Below are 14875 nucleotides of genomic sequence, written 5' to 3' on the forward strand. Positions count from 1 at the left end.
GTCTATGGAGTTCTGGCTTACACAAAGCCTTGCAGATTTTGCAATTCAGAGTTGAAATAACTCTGCTGGGAGGATTTTAATTCTGACCATTCACTTGACATGATTTTTCTCTGCATTAACTGCAAAACTCTTAATTCTTATTATTTCTTTCTATATCTACATTCTTCTATTTTTTTTTGTTTCAGGTTAGTGACTTACGACAATTCCGCATAGCGTAAGCTCTTGCATTTTTCGAATGATTCTTAACCAAGGTAATGTGCAATTACTGTATTTTTTAGTACATTTAGTACGCAGTGGTGCGGTTAACGGTGTTAATTGAGATCTTAGTAATATTTTATTTCTTCTGATATTGAAGGAAATCATCCTGTTAACAACTTTCAACGCTTAATGGTATTCAGAGTTCCATTGCAAACTTTCAGCAAGAAGCAGAGTTGTGTGAACAGATCTCAAGCTAATCTGAAAATCAGGATTTGATGACTTGTATACTAATACAAATCTTAAAAAGGACAAGAAAAAGTTTTACCTTTACTCACATTTTCTCGTCTTTTGATGGTCGAGCACCTGGTTCCTTATCAAAAGAAACACGACCCAAAAAAGAAAGAGGAAAAACTCACGAAAATATTGAGACTCAAAACATCATGAAAGTTTATTGTTGATTTTGAAAAAAATGCTCTCATCCTACATGTAAAAAGTGTCTGTTTACACGAAGAGTAGAGAATTTGTTCCTTAATTTCTGAATTTTATGATTTTCTATTTAATTACTACAGGCAAGACATAAGACATGACAAAACATAAGGAGCCAATCCAAAACATTAATGAGCAGAAAAAAAGAATAATAGAGAGATAAATTAAATTAATCTAATTTGTGTTGTAAATATAAAAATTGATAAATTTATTAGTTAAGAGCCGCAATAAATACAAAAATAAAGAAGTAAGAAAAGAATTTAAGCACCAGAATTCAACAACACTTATATTATATACACACTGTTCCATACATACGTTATGGAATAGTTGATTGAGGCGTGGCACGCTGCGGCGCGGCGGACAGCCGGCCAGCGCCTACAAACCTAAGTGGATACTTCAAGCATTGCGCAATGCGTGAAGTATCCACTTAGGTTGTCTAGGCGCCAATGCGCGTTCCGCGCTGGCGTGACTTTACACTGCGCCGGCTGTTCCGCTATGTTAGACTCTAATTTTAAACTCGCGGGGTCAGCTTTTTTCAACTCATGATTTTGAAATTTTTGCACACTTTGCATGGATTATTCTCATTTAAATTAATGAAAATATGTATTAAAGAAATATACGAAGTCTGTTAGATTAGAAACCGGATTTTGGTCATAACTAGCCCACAATGCGTTCGAATTAGGTTTTCTTGAGCTTTCCCGATAGCTGGAAATATACTTAAGAACGCTACGTTCACAGATTTTGTTTATTATGATCAGTGTTTGTTCTGTGTCATCTTGAATACGAGTAAGTTAGGTGCATTTTGCGATTTTCATCATGCGATCACCGATAGAGCAAAGATTCAACATTAAATTTTGTTTTAAACTCGGTATACCTTGTACCGAAACTTTTGGTATATGCTAAGTAAAGTTTACCATGATCATTGTATGAAATGTTCCCACTGTTTTGAATGGGTTAAACGATTCAAAACTGGTCAGGAGTTCGTCACAGATGAGGAGCATGGGAATTGACCCTCAACGGCAACTGACATTTGTCACGTGGAAGAGGTGCGGGCAAAAGTGCTCGAAAATGGTCGTTTCGAGCTTGTTGAACAGAGTATAATTTCTGGAGGCTCTGTACATACAATTTTGATAGAATATGTAGACACGCATCGAGTTTCAGGTACACTTGCCCCTTGATTGTTGTCCGTTGAACGAAAATCCAACCAAATGTCAATTTCCCTTTAGCTGCTTGAACGTTCTAACAATGATCCTACATTTTTGGATAGGATAATTTTCGGTGACAATACTTGAGTGTACGGCTACGATATGGAGACGAAACTCTAATCGTCCTTGTGGGTTGAAAAATGTAGTGCAAGACCGAAAAAAGAGAGACAAGTTCGGTCAAACATGAGAATCGCAAAACATCCTTGAGGTTGCCTTACTTAAAGCCACATACCAACGAAGCTAATTAGGATTTTTCAAATTTGTGAACGTAGCGTTCTTGAATATATTTTCAGCTATCAGAAAAGCTCAATAAAACGTAATTTGGACGCATTGTGGGCTAGTTATGACCAAAATCCGGTTTCTAATCTAACAAACCTCGTAGAGTAGATTCCTCTAGTTACTTTAAACTACCGCCAAACTTTTTAAGTTCGAAGATATTTTTACTACTTTAATAATAGTTATTCTAGTGATGGAGTATCTAATCCTAGTTTTCAATGGAGATTTGAAGTTTAATTGATAAGATTTTTCAAAATTTAAAAAATTTACTTATTTACATTTTGTTTTATTAACATCTTTTTAATCAATATAATTTATTTAAATATAGTCAGGTAACTTTAGCCAATAGATTCAATTCCAAAGCCAATATTTGGAGTCAAATTGGAAGGGGAAAAAATTCAAAAATCGAAATCTGGTCGGCCTCAATTCAGAAAAACAAATAAATTCTTTTTAAAACTTACGACTACCGGCACCATCGTTTTCGTAGGTCATCGCAGAATGTGTGTCCGACTTTCTTGTAGGTGTAAACTTTCCTCGCCGAGTCTTCGACAGCGATCCTGGTCCCTTGTGAGCCTTTAGTCGAGGTCAAAGATCTTGCGCTAGAGGTTTTCGATGACACCTTGGAAGCAAGTCCACGTTAACAATCCTCTAAGTCATAAAAAAAGCTCGGAGGACCTCAACCTCAGTAAACTTGTACAGAGAATCACCCTTTCTGGTCTCAATGATAACTGTAGAGGATACAACTCTTTCGTAGACACCGATTTTCTCGTGAGTTTACTTTTAGAAAGAAGCTTGGCAGTCTTCAATCTGTTTTAAAAAAAGGAAAGAGAAAACAAGGCTCAAAGTATCGGTTCACATTGTCTACACTAATAACAAGCACAATTTTATCATGGGTTACTATCTATTCCGTTTTTGATTTAAATTTTTTTGAGGAAGGAGAGAGGGGAGAGGAGTTCCTGCATTCCTTCACGAAAAAACCTCCCTAAAAAAATGAATAAGGGGCTTGAAGGAGAGGGCGCCTAAGTGCGGGTTTTTCTATTTCGAGAAATACGTGTTTGAAGTTTGGAAATTAAATGGATCTCTATGGCGGAAAGGAAGTTCAAACCAACTTTTTGATGCTTAAAAATTGGAATTCGGGAGCGAATTTTTCACAGAATATGCTTTGAGACTAGTTTTACTTGAAATCGCATTCATATCTAATTTTTTTCAAAAACTGTACTGAAGCGCCGTATCCTCCAAACCCCTCAAATAATTGATAAATCGATTGTGCTAGGGTCAGATGTATATCATTGGGCTGCAGAGCAATTAAAACGATTTAAGAAATATGTTTCTCGAGTTTATTGATTGCATTTTTCGCTGGCTGAGTATAATTATCAGGAGGAACCAATCCTCAGTCACGGAACACGGAGATAATTACTTGCTACGCGATTTTCATTGCACTCAACGAAAACTCCCACAATTTTTTATAGTGTGCACTTGTGCAGTCGTAGATGTTCCTCGGAAAGAAACGAATCGATACCGGAATTAGAAAAGTAAGCACTGCAGTAGCAAAACCCTCGCTCATATTTTTCATTTATAAACATAAGTAATTCAAAACGTTTTTAAGAGCTTTTAAAAAACATGAATAAATTTCCGTCTTCGTAAATTACCTTTAATGCATTCTCTTCTCAAATTATCAAGACAGCTCATCCCTAAAGCACAGCCGATATTCCTTTCACACGTAATAGATTAGATTGTCCGTGCAGTGGGCCGATTATTGAAATTAATAGACAAAGAAGACATAGTAAGTATAGAGCGATCCTATTGGTTAACGTGGTTGGTTCTTATAGACTAAGGACGAAAATGATGGACTAACTGTCAGGTTTCTCGTGGGTTGCCGTTAGTTATTCCATTACCTACCTCCTATGTCCATTGCCACCACCCGCTTCCACCAATAGGATCCCTCCAAATCCCTTTTGTCGTCTTTGTCTAGATATCTTTGTCTATCAGTTTCAATAATCGGCCCGCTGTTATTGCCCACTCGCTCGAATAAAGTCTAATCCACTCAAAAGCTGCTTTTATGCATCATCGTGAGATAATTATGGATTGCCTTCCAATAAATCAAAACTTCGTCTAAAACATTTTTAACCTTTTCTCAGTCATTCCGCCGGTGAAATATGCCATTCGATAATGTCGATGACATGAACGTGTGCTGCAAAACAAATGATAGCTGTACCGATATTCTACGCTAACAACCTAAAAATTACCTGATATTGCAGTCACGTTCCTCGCGTCGTGTGGTAGGGATGCAGAGATGTCCCACATAGTCGTCGCTCAACCAGCTCCTATGGTAGGAACGTCCAGGTTCATTCTGTAAAATTTGTTGAATTTGTTTTTAAATTCAATGAAATCATTTATTTTGAACTCCCTGCTTTGACCACTACATAGATTTTTGGAGCGGGATTCAAAAATAATTAAAATCAAGACCATCAGAGTCTTCTCCGAGGCATTTTGCTTGTTTATTTGTCAGCCTTAGTTACCCATTTTTTTTAGTTTTTTAGAAGGACACTAATCATCACATCTTCACCTTCCGGCCGAAGCATCACAAGCGCTGTGCGACGTTTCAAAATTTCCGCCGCCATTCTATTTTTTTAAGACATTTTTGGTTGCATCTGTTTGAAAATTTCACTGAATTGTATCGGCAGAACGAAGACAATTTAGTGAAATTTTCTGACAGTTTCGTCGAATAATTTCTCTGTAAAAAAATAAAATTTTTAAACGTCTCATGGCGCTTGTGATACTTTGACCGGGGGGTGACGATATCTCCTTGAAATTGTCTATAATTTCTCTCTAAAATGAACAAAATTCACCAAAAATTTCACGAAAAGCTGTTAATTTGTAATCTTTGAAAAATAAAATATTCGCAAAGATTTTTCTCGTTGCAATCTGAGTTACGCAGTTTTCCATATAACATCGATATTGAACAACTCTTGCAACGTAATCTCTTCAAAAATTCACCTTCATTTGTGTCATCCTCGACCTCTGATGATGTCTGTCTCCTCTTCCGTATCTTCAACCTCTTCGACATCTACAGCCTTGGCAGCATCTACATATCTACAGCCTCCACGGAGTCGGCCGCATCTTCTACGTCATCACATTACCTCAGTGTCTTCACCATCATCAATGTCATCACCTTTGACAGCTCTCTTGTGCCTGGTACTCCTAGAACCCTTAGAATCCTCAGTCTCCTTTAAATTTTTTGACACAAACCGTTTAGAACCTCCAACACCCTTGAAATTTCTAGACCTTTTGATATTCTTGGCATTTCTATAATCGTCTTCATCTGTTAAAATCCCCTCGTCATCAGAGTCGTACTCTTCAATTACACCAATGAAATTGCTGTCTGCTCGCGTTCTGAGATTTTCAGAACGTGCGACGCTGCCAAATCTCAACGTAGGCGACACATTCGCATTGCTGGCGTCATCCGGCGCAACCATAGAATTTATGGGTTTCTCCACGGACCTAGACCCACGTTTCATTTTCAGATCAACGGTGGTCGACGTTTGTCGAAATTCTTTTTGAGGTGATCTACGTCTCGTAGTCTCTACGGTAGTTTGGGGCGTTGTGAATTGTTCTCCGTTCCATCCAAAATCCAGGATTTTTTCAGCAGAAGAGGTCTTTTTGGAGCGTTGTTTTGCGAATGAGGTTTGTTTGATGTCTAGGGGTTCGTCCTCGTCTGCTGGCGCGACGTGAGGTCTCGAGTTTTTATTCAACGTAACGCTTGTAAGGCTTTTAAAGGCATGCCGGTTCAGACAATCACTGGAGACTGTCGGAAAGTATTTTTAAAGGATTATCAAAATTGAAATCTTTGGTTTGGGCTAAGGAATTTGGTTTCATTGTTTCAGCACTGAAAGTAATTTTGATTCAAGTTGTGATCAAAGTTGTGTTGAATTGAAAAAAACCCAAAAATTTGTTGTGCTAACACAAGTAATACAACCTTACTCTCCAAATGCTGGTTGGTCAATTCAACACAACATTTCCTCTTCAACTGACATAACATGAGTCGACAGAACATGATTAATATGCAGCTTAAGGAACCCGGGCCAACTGGACTGCGTTTAGAAGAAAGGAACCAAGCCGCAGCAGCTATTGCAAAATTGAACTGGGCAATTTAATATTTTACAAGAGAGCATTTGGATTGCATTTTGCAATTTGGAACTATAAATTCTGCCTCTTCTGGAAAAACACTTATGTGGATAGGGAAACCAATGGCACATACGTTGTTTTTAAACCGGGCTAGAATTCATAGTTCCAAATTGCAAAATGTAGTCCATTTGTGTGGATTCCTTTTGAAATTTTAAGGACTTTGCTTTCCACCATACAGAAAGTTCACTGAAATTTACACAAAAATCCGCACAACCGTTTTCGCGCAAAAAATCAAATCGCCCGATTAAAGGGAATAGCTGATGTTGTTTTATTCCTTTCTGATTATTAACGAGGTCCAATAGTGGATCGATCAGTGACCATGTTCTCTTTATGGAGGTATCGTTGTTTATCATTGGTGTTTCTTATCATTTTTCTCAGATCCCGGCCACCACCATGTAGGACTGAGGTTTCCATAGTTTTTTTTTTAAAGTTTTTTTTTAAAGTTTTGGTTAAAATTTTTATTGTATTTCCGACTGAAAATGACTCAGTCTTGAGTCGAAACGTCTCGCTTTTTTTAATTGTGTATTTTAGCCTTGTGTCCCGTTTTCTCCCCTTGTTTTTCTATGATTATGAAGGTATCCTAGGTCCATTTTCCTAGGTAAATTGGACGTATTTCTGTCAAACGGAACTAAGCGCCATCGGGGGAGGAAGGGAGAGGGGGGCTTGGATTGGCGGCGGAATCGGGCGTCGGGCTCATTCCGTCCTATACTCGCAATGCTTTTCCATGGCGCTTAATTCCGTTTGACAGAACGCGCTATCCGGGATTCTAAATTCCTCAAAAGGAACTCAAATTGGCGCTTAGTTCCGTTTGACAGAAATACGTCCAATTGCTTGTTGTTAGAAAGAAAAATGAGAAAGCTCACCGCGCGGGTCACATCCATCGAACCGAGGAAGGGATTTCGAGCGCTGCCGCCTAGAAGCGCTGAGGTCCTCAATCTCACAGACCTTCCCTCGGTCGACCACTTTCGGCAGTCTGCAGATCGCGGCCTTAAGTCTTTGTCTCACATCAGTCGGGGCCTCACTGGCGGCGGCTTGCAGGTACTCTCGGAACGCAACCGGATCTCTCAACAGGCATTCGACATCAACATCCGAAGTTGACGCCGTCGCAGACTCCCTGCCAATCGTATCGCAGCAGGCCTTGAGCAAGTCGCCAATCTCGTTTACGTTCCGCTCCAACTCGCAGAGCTCCGCCAAACCGGTTGCTTGCCGAGTGTTCTGCGCTCTAGTGACAGGTTTTGGAGACTCGTTCAGCTCTGCGAAACCGGTTGCTCTCCGTACGATCTGCACTCTAGCGGCAGGTTCCGGAGACTCGTCGAGATCTGGCACACCCGCTGTCCACTCCTTGCCTTGCACTTCCGGAGACACGTGAAGATCCGGTACACGGGTTGCATGCCGCGTGGCCCCCGCTCTAACGGCGAGTTTCGGAGACTCGTCGAACTCTGTCGGACCGGTTGCTCGTCGCATAGTCTGCACTCTAGCATCGGTTTCTGGAGACTCGTCAAGATAGGATAGACTAGTTGCCCGTCGAGTTGCTTGCGCTCTAGCGGTAGGTTCCAGATCCTCACGGATCTCCTCTGGATCGGTTGCGTGCCGTCTACGCTGCATTCTCGCAGCAGATTCCAGAGAATCCTCGAGATCCGGTGTCAAACCGGTTGCTTGTCGCACGGTTTGCACTCCAGCACCGGTTTCTGGAGACTCGTCAAGATAGGATAGACTAGTTGCCCGCCGCGTTGCCTGTGCTCTAGCGGTGGGTTCCAGAGACTTACGGATTTCCTCTGGATTGGTCGGGTGCCGTCTAAGCTGCATTCTCGCAGCAGATTCCAGAGAATCCTCGAGATCCGGTAAGCGAGTTGCCTGTCGCGTGGCCCCCGCTCTAGCGGCGAGTTTCGGAGACTCGTCGAACTCTGCCAGACCGGTTGCTCGGCGCATGGTGTGCACTCCAGCATCGGTTTCTGGATACTCGTCAAAATAGGATAGACTAGTTGCCCGCCGCGTTGTCTGCGCTCTAGCGGTGGGTCCCAGAGACATACGGATCTCCTCTGGATTAGTCGGGTGACGTCTACGCTGCATTCTCGCAGCAGATTCCAGAGAATCCTCGAGATCCGGTAAGCGAGTTGCCTGTCGCGTGGCCCCCGCTCTAGCGGCGAGTTTAGGAGACTCGTCGAACTCTGCCAGACCGGTTGCTCGGCGCATGGTGTGCACTCCAGCATCGGTTTCTGGATACTCGTCAAAATAGGATAGACTAGTTGCCCGCCGCGTTGTCTGCGCTCTAGCGGTGGGTCCCAGAGACTCTCGGATCTCCACTAGATCGGTCGCGTGCCGTCTACCCTGTAATCTATTGGAGGATTCCAGAGAATCCTTGAAGTCCGGTAGACGGGTTGCCTGTCGAGTTGCCTGCGCTCTAGCGGCGAGTTTCGGAGACTCGCGGGGCTTTAGAAAACGGGTTGTGGACAGCACATTGTCCACTCCGGTGGCGGGTTCTAGAGACTCGCGAGTTTCCACCAGGCTGATCGCGCCCCGTCTAGCCTGAACTTCAGCGACGGATTTTGGATACTCGTTCACCTCTGCTAAACTGGGTGCTAGTTGTTCGGCTTGCGCTCTGGCGGTGGAATTCTGAGACTTGCGAAGCTCCTCCGAACCGGTTGTGAACCGCCTGGTCTGCGCATCAGCGGTGGAATCCAGGGGCTTGCGAAGCTCCGCCGAACCGGTTGCGTGCCGCCTGGCCTGCGCTGTGGTGGCGGAATCCACAGACTTGTGAAGCTCCGTCGAACCGGTTGCGTGCCGCCTGGTCTGAGCTCTGGCGGTGGAATCCAGAGACTTGCGACGCTCCGCTGAACCGGTTGCGTGCCGCCTGGTCCGAGCTCTGGCGGTGGAATCCAGAGACTTGCGACGCTCCGCTGAACTGGTTGTGTACCGCCTGGCCTGTGCTCTGGCGACGGGTATCGGAGAATCGTCGCCGTCAGAGGCGTCTTCAGAGTCTGGTTCTGAAATATCAGTCTCGGAACCGGATTGAGAAAACCCGTCATCGGAGTTAGTCTGCGATTCTATGCTCCCATCATCGTGGTCGTCCTTAAAACCGGTGCGGTTGGTTTCTGGGTCGAGATCCTCATCATTTGAAGAGACGCTGATTGAGGACGAATCTGACCGTGATGCCCTCGAGGGTAGGTCGGCACCAGACCGTGATTTTTGCGCCTTGGTGGAGGGTTTACCTTTGTTCAAAAATGAATCAAGAAAACAAAAAAAATTAAAGTTTCGATATAGGAAAAAATTACAAGTTACTATAAAGTTAAAAGAAAAAAAATCGGAAAAACTCAGGCCATTAATTTTACTCAACCGTCAAAAGTTATGGAATTTTACTGTCAAACTCTGGAATGTCTTTTACAGACAGCATAATGAGAAAAATCCTCTATATTCACTCTACCAAACGGCGTCAAATAAAACTTCCGAGTCAAATCTGCGGGGTCGATTGTTGAATCGTTATCGAATGATATTGAGCGATAAAAAGCACTGTCATGATAAGAGCCTGTGATTGGCTTATTCGATGACTTAGACCAATCACAGCACTTGACCTTGACATTTTGATGGAGTATTTTGATAATGTGACACAGGCTATTTATCGATCGAGTTCATTCGATAACGATGATCAGATTCTTCTCAGATTCGATGAGCAGATTCTTCTGTATACTCATTAAGACTTACTTATATGAACGACCAATGACTCATTCATGTCTTAAGGTGATTCTTTATGTGATCTTTCTGTGTTCTAAGGACGAGATCCCTGGTAAAAATTGGCGATAAGAGCTGCGTTTCAAAATACCAGAGGAATTCTTATAGCCGGCTAAAGGAGGCTACAGAAAATCATATAGCTGACTGTAGAATGCGGAGAAAATCATACGGCGGGCTACACGAAGCGATAAAAAATTATAGTCCCTATCGCTGGGCTTTACACTTTATCGCCTGGCTGTTGCTTTTTCGCCATCGATTATAAAAGGCTATAAGAAATTGTGTAGAAATTCGTGTGCTTTGGAAATCATTAAGTTTGATACGGAACCACCTTAATATTTACAAAACACACATTATATTTTCTTTTAATACATATTTTTTTTTCATCAATTAAAATGAGAATAATCCATACAGGATGTGCAAAAATTTCAAAATCATGAGTTGAATAACGCTGACTCCACGAGATTAAATATTAGAGCCTAACACAAAGCGGAGCGGCGACGCACTGGCGCCTACAAACCTAACAGGGATACTTCACGCATTGCGCAACGCGTGAAGTATCCCTCTTAGGTTTGTAGGCGCCAATGCGTTTTTCTCACTGGCTGCCCACCTGCCACGGCGCTTGAAGCAACTATTTCACACCAGAGGTATTGCACAGTATCATACGAAACTGAAGGCGCTCTAATATATTAGTAATGGCAGGCATCCATCAAAAGTACGAAGCTTTCCTCGCAAAATAAATCAAGATACTACGGCCCAAAAAGAGAGCAGTATTCCAAAAACTCATAAGTCCTAGCATTCGTAATTAGTAACGTTTAGCATACACTTTATCGCCTGGCTGTTGCTTAGTCGCCATCGGCTATAAAAGGCTATAAGAAATTGTGTAGCCGGCTATAGAAGCTATTGGAAATCTTACAGCCGGCTGTAGGTCTATGGTATTTTGGAACACAGATTCTACTGCCAATTTTTACCAGGGATTCGTCACTACGTTGTGATGCTACACGGTATGTGTCTTTAAGAGGCACTAATTATCGTTACGTACAAGTTAATGGAAAAAAACTGATCCATAGCGTGCAGCAGCATTTCTACTGAGTAGAATGACATCAATTTTGTGAAGAGTCATTGAAAAATATCTGATACTACCATAACGGACATCGTTCGCTGACTTAATGTGTAACTGAGAGTTATTACCACGCTATCTCTCTCTTACGTAGCTAGTAGTCAATGGCAGCCGTAATGATAGTCTCCGATGTGAAATTTCCACGAATCTTCGCAAAGATGTCATTCTATTCAATATTAAATCTGCTACATGTTATGGATCAGTTTCTTGCGTTGTATTGTACATTGCGATAATTATTGCTCCTAAAGGACACAAAACGTGAGTCAACGTAACGTGGTGCCGCACGGTGGAACGAACTAATACAAGAGGTCGGACATGAAATTTGTGGTTAAAATTTCAAATTTTTATAATTTATTTTGTCATAAATTCAATTTCAAAGTGTGTTTCTGAAATAAATTTTCACGAAAAAACTTAAGAAACCACTCTTAAACTTTTTTGTCTCATATTTTCGAAATTGTAATCCTTTATATAATATAAGTTTCGAGGTTTTGTCCGACTTCTCCTATTAACTCGATTCACTGTGTGGCGGATCTCACATAGAATCACCTTAAAGTGATTCGAAGGACGCCATATTTCGTGTCAGAACTGCATGCGATTTATCGCATCAATTGGTTCCATTTCTTCAGCTACTCGTCATTTTTCTCGAATTTTGAGATCGCAATTCTGTTGTCAGGAGACTAAAGCACTCACTTACCGATTTTAACAAAGAAATTCAACGTAATAAAGGCGAGGTTTTTTTTAGAGAGAAAACATTGCATTCGATATTGATATCGAAACTGCACTCGAATGCGATGTTTCCTCTCTAAAAAAACCACGCCTTTATTACGTGGAATTTCTTTGTTAAATTTGGTAAGTGAGTGCTTTAGTCTCCTGACAACAGAATCGCGATCTCAAAATTGGAGAAAAATGACAAGTAGCTGAAAACAAGCAGTGAACTCCAACACAATGTGTTGATAAGGCGCGTCATTAACTCGCACATATCAACCCCTTTAGTTTTCATTTACAGAGATTTCAAAACAGGCAAACAGCACAACAAGACAATTCACGATCCAACACTGCGAGGTCAAAGACGCACCTTGACGAGACCGTGTATTGTGAATGTAGAAAGCTATTCGAACAAATTTAAGTTTTTTGATCTGCCTCAAGCAAAATCTTATCAGATTCTTGAAGAAAAGTGCTACGGAATAATTTAAGCGAAGAAAGGAAAAATTCTGTCGAACTCCTAGAAGATAAAGTCGATTTAAAGGTATTCTGGGGCTAAAATACCCAAATCACCGGTAGTAAAAATCCCGTTATATATTATTGAAAAGAAATTGACTCGATATAAATGCAATTGCATTAAAGACGTCTTGATTTTGTTATTTTAAACGTCTTTCCATGCAAAGAAGTTCAACCATGTCGTTGCTTTATTCATTCATGAATTGAAAGTAAGCAATCTACATCCCGAAAATCTACTGATTTGCCGTAAAAAATTGCAGAAACTTGATATACCAGGTCGATGCACCCACTCGTTGAATTTACCAACCAATTTCGTGAGTGCAAATGTGTAAAAATCAATATAGTCATTTTGGGTGCATTTATTTTTCAAGAAACAATAATAATTTCAATCCCGAAAAACCATCAATTTTCCGTATAAAATCGAAAAAATCAAAATATGTCGACTCCCCGACGTGAAAATTAGATTCTACGTGTGTAAATACTTATGTATCGATATGCTGAACAGAAACTATGTGTGGACACAGTCAGAAGCCCGCGGCAACATTAATTCAACAGAAAAACTGTAAAAATTAGATCGGATTTTAGCCGCTTTGCCCGCCTCTCCTCGTTACTTACAACAAACCGTTCTTATACTCATCTCAAAATTTTTCTCAGAGCTTTGGGTTATTATCAGCTTCCATTTAAACTCCGGTTCGATGGCCGAATCGGCTGCCAAAAAAGCAAGCCACTGTTGAAGGGTTCTATGAGAAATTCGTGATATTATCGGCTCTCAGGAAATCACCCCATGGCTAAAATTGGTGGTATACATGTTTAAGTGCTTAAAATAATCGTATTCAAGAAACTAAGGAATTAAACTATGGAGTCAATTTCTTTTTAATAATATAACGGGATTTACTACCGGTGATTTAGCTATTATAGCCCCAGAATACTTTTAAAGCGGCTTTGCGTTCCAGAATCTCGACGGAATTTTTTTTTTTTTTTTTTTTTTTTGGCTTAAACGATTCAAGAGACATTGTAGTTAAAAATATAACGATTTTTCGATTTGGACGTATAAAAAATGTTTAACTCGTTCAGGCACACCGTGTATTGCATGGAGTACTGCTGTTATTCGACCGTTGTCTTCAGGTCAAAATTCTTACAAAGAAGCCCCTTGCAAGAGGCGAATTTTTTGTAATTTCTCCCAGTTTTTTCAGCGTTAGGTATATAAATGAATTGCTTGTCAAATTCTGAGGTCAATTATATTTAATTGTAATTTATACTTTCTTTTTTTCCCCTTCATTTTATTTTTCGTATCGAGAAGTCGAGGTTTTGTTGATTTCTTCGGATTTCGATTACTGTAACTTCTCTTCTATTCGGCCGATTTTTATGAATGAGGTCTCTTTTTATTTGTGTTTTAACGGAGAGTAAGGAAAAAATTGCTAAATACACGCGAAACAATTTTTTTTTAAAATTGGACGAATCCTAGCGTGACGGTGAAATGGTTAATGAAGCGTGAGTAATTGGGGTATGGGTATCGGCCGCGTTGGGACCCAAGGCGGCCCAAGGCCCATTGTTCTTCGTGACGCCGACGCAGTGATCAGGAGCGTGGGGACGAGAGGGCTGAGTGGACTCCTGTATGAACCAGGTTTAGCAAATGGTCTAATGAGTCTCGAGGCTCATCACAGATTGCACTTACCACTATCCTGCTGGCCCCGGCTATCAGAGCAAGGAGTACCAACTTTTGAAAAGGATAACAGTGGTGTGGAGATATGTCAAAGCAACGTTTTGAACAAAACGGAGTGAGTGAAATTCTCATTCAAGGAGTGCCGAACTGGTCAGCCATCCTCGAATCAGTTCGCTTGCTTCCGCTTATATATGCATATTTTAAATCAGCGCGTCGTACTCTTAGGCTTTTTTTAAAAAAACCAAGTAACGTAGACTCTTGGTATTCACTGCACATAAACTAGCGAGCCCCAGAATGAGAAACAACTTTAAATCATAATTATTGACGGATAAATAAACTTTTTACACGCTTTGGAAAATCTCAGAAGTTCGCGGTAGTCACTTTTCGGTAAGGAACTAAGGGACTCGGTTATTGTATCGAGCAGGGTTCGAAACGATCGCAAAGGCGGTATACTAAGTATACGCGCCAAAATGGAACAAATTGATGCGATATATTGCATGCCGTTCTGACACAAAATATGGCGTCCATCGAATCACCTTAACAACTTACCATTATCCCTGGCATCAGCGTAACGCACACTCTCCTCCGTAACGTATTCGCAGTCCCCATTCTTGCACAGCTTCCCTACAGGCGTCGTGGTGCGCGTAGCTCCCGCTTGCTCTCTCTTTACTTTTCGGGGATATTTTGAATCGTCCTCTTTGGGTCCCTTTCGATCATCCTCATTGCGTTTCCTCGACGCACGTCTTTTGTCGGTCCTCGAGCCACCTTCTTTTCTCCTCCTCGAATCCCCGTCTTTGTACT

At 41.3% G+C, this 14875-nt stretch overlaps 2 protein-coding genes across 4 annotated transcripts in view; one reads left to right on the forward strand and one right to left on the reverse strand.

Annotated features, from left to right (window-relative positions):
* Positions 1–14875, forward strand: part of jus (EB domain-containing julius seizure protein) — a 283708-nt gene that overhangs the window by 58118 nt on the left and 210715 nt on the right. Inside the window, exon 1 of one of the 3 annotated variants that reach the window (XM_072304427.1) lies at positions 192–251. The exons of the other annotated variants lie outside the window; for them this stretch is intronic. The gene's annotated coding sequence lies outside the window, so the exon portion shown is untranslated. Of the gene's footprint in view, positions 1–191; positions 252–14875 lie in introns of those variants that run through there. 3 annotated transcript variants of the gene reach the window in all.
* Positions 4412–14875, reverse strand: part of LOC109036083 (uncharacterized) — a 12818-nt gene continuing 2354 nt past the window's right edge. Inside the window, exons 2-5 of the mRNA XM_072304372.1 lie at positions 14624–14875; positions 7214–9559; positions 5163–5970; positions 4412–4515 (exon numbers count right to left, since the gene is read on the reverse strand). The exon at positions 14624–14875 is cut by the window's right edge and continues 644 nt beyond it. Of these exons, the coding sequence (XP_072160473.1) occupies positions 5297–5970; positions 7214–9559; positions 14624–14875 (3272 nt within the window). The 3' untranslated portion in view covers positions 4412–4515; positions 5163–5296. The remainder of the gene's footprint in view (positions 4516–5162; positions 5971–7213; positions 9560–14623) is intronic.

The sequence above is a fragment of the Bemisia tabaci genome, chromosome 9, assembly GCF_918797505.1.
Source record: "Bemisia tabaci chromosome 9, PGI_BMITA_v3".
Taxonomy (NCBI): Eukaryota; Metazoa; Arthropoda; class Insecta; order Hemiptera; family Aleyrodidae; genus Bemisia; species Bemisia tabaci.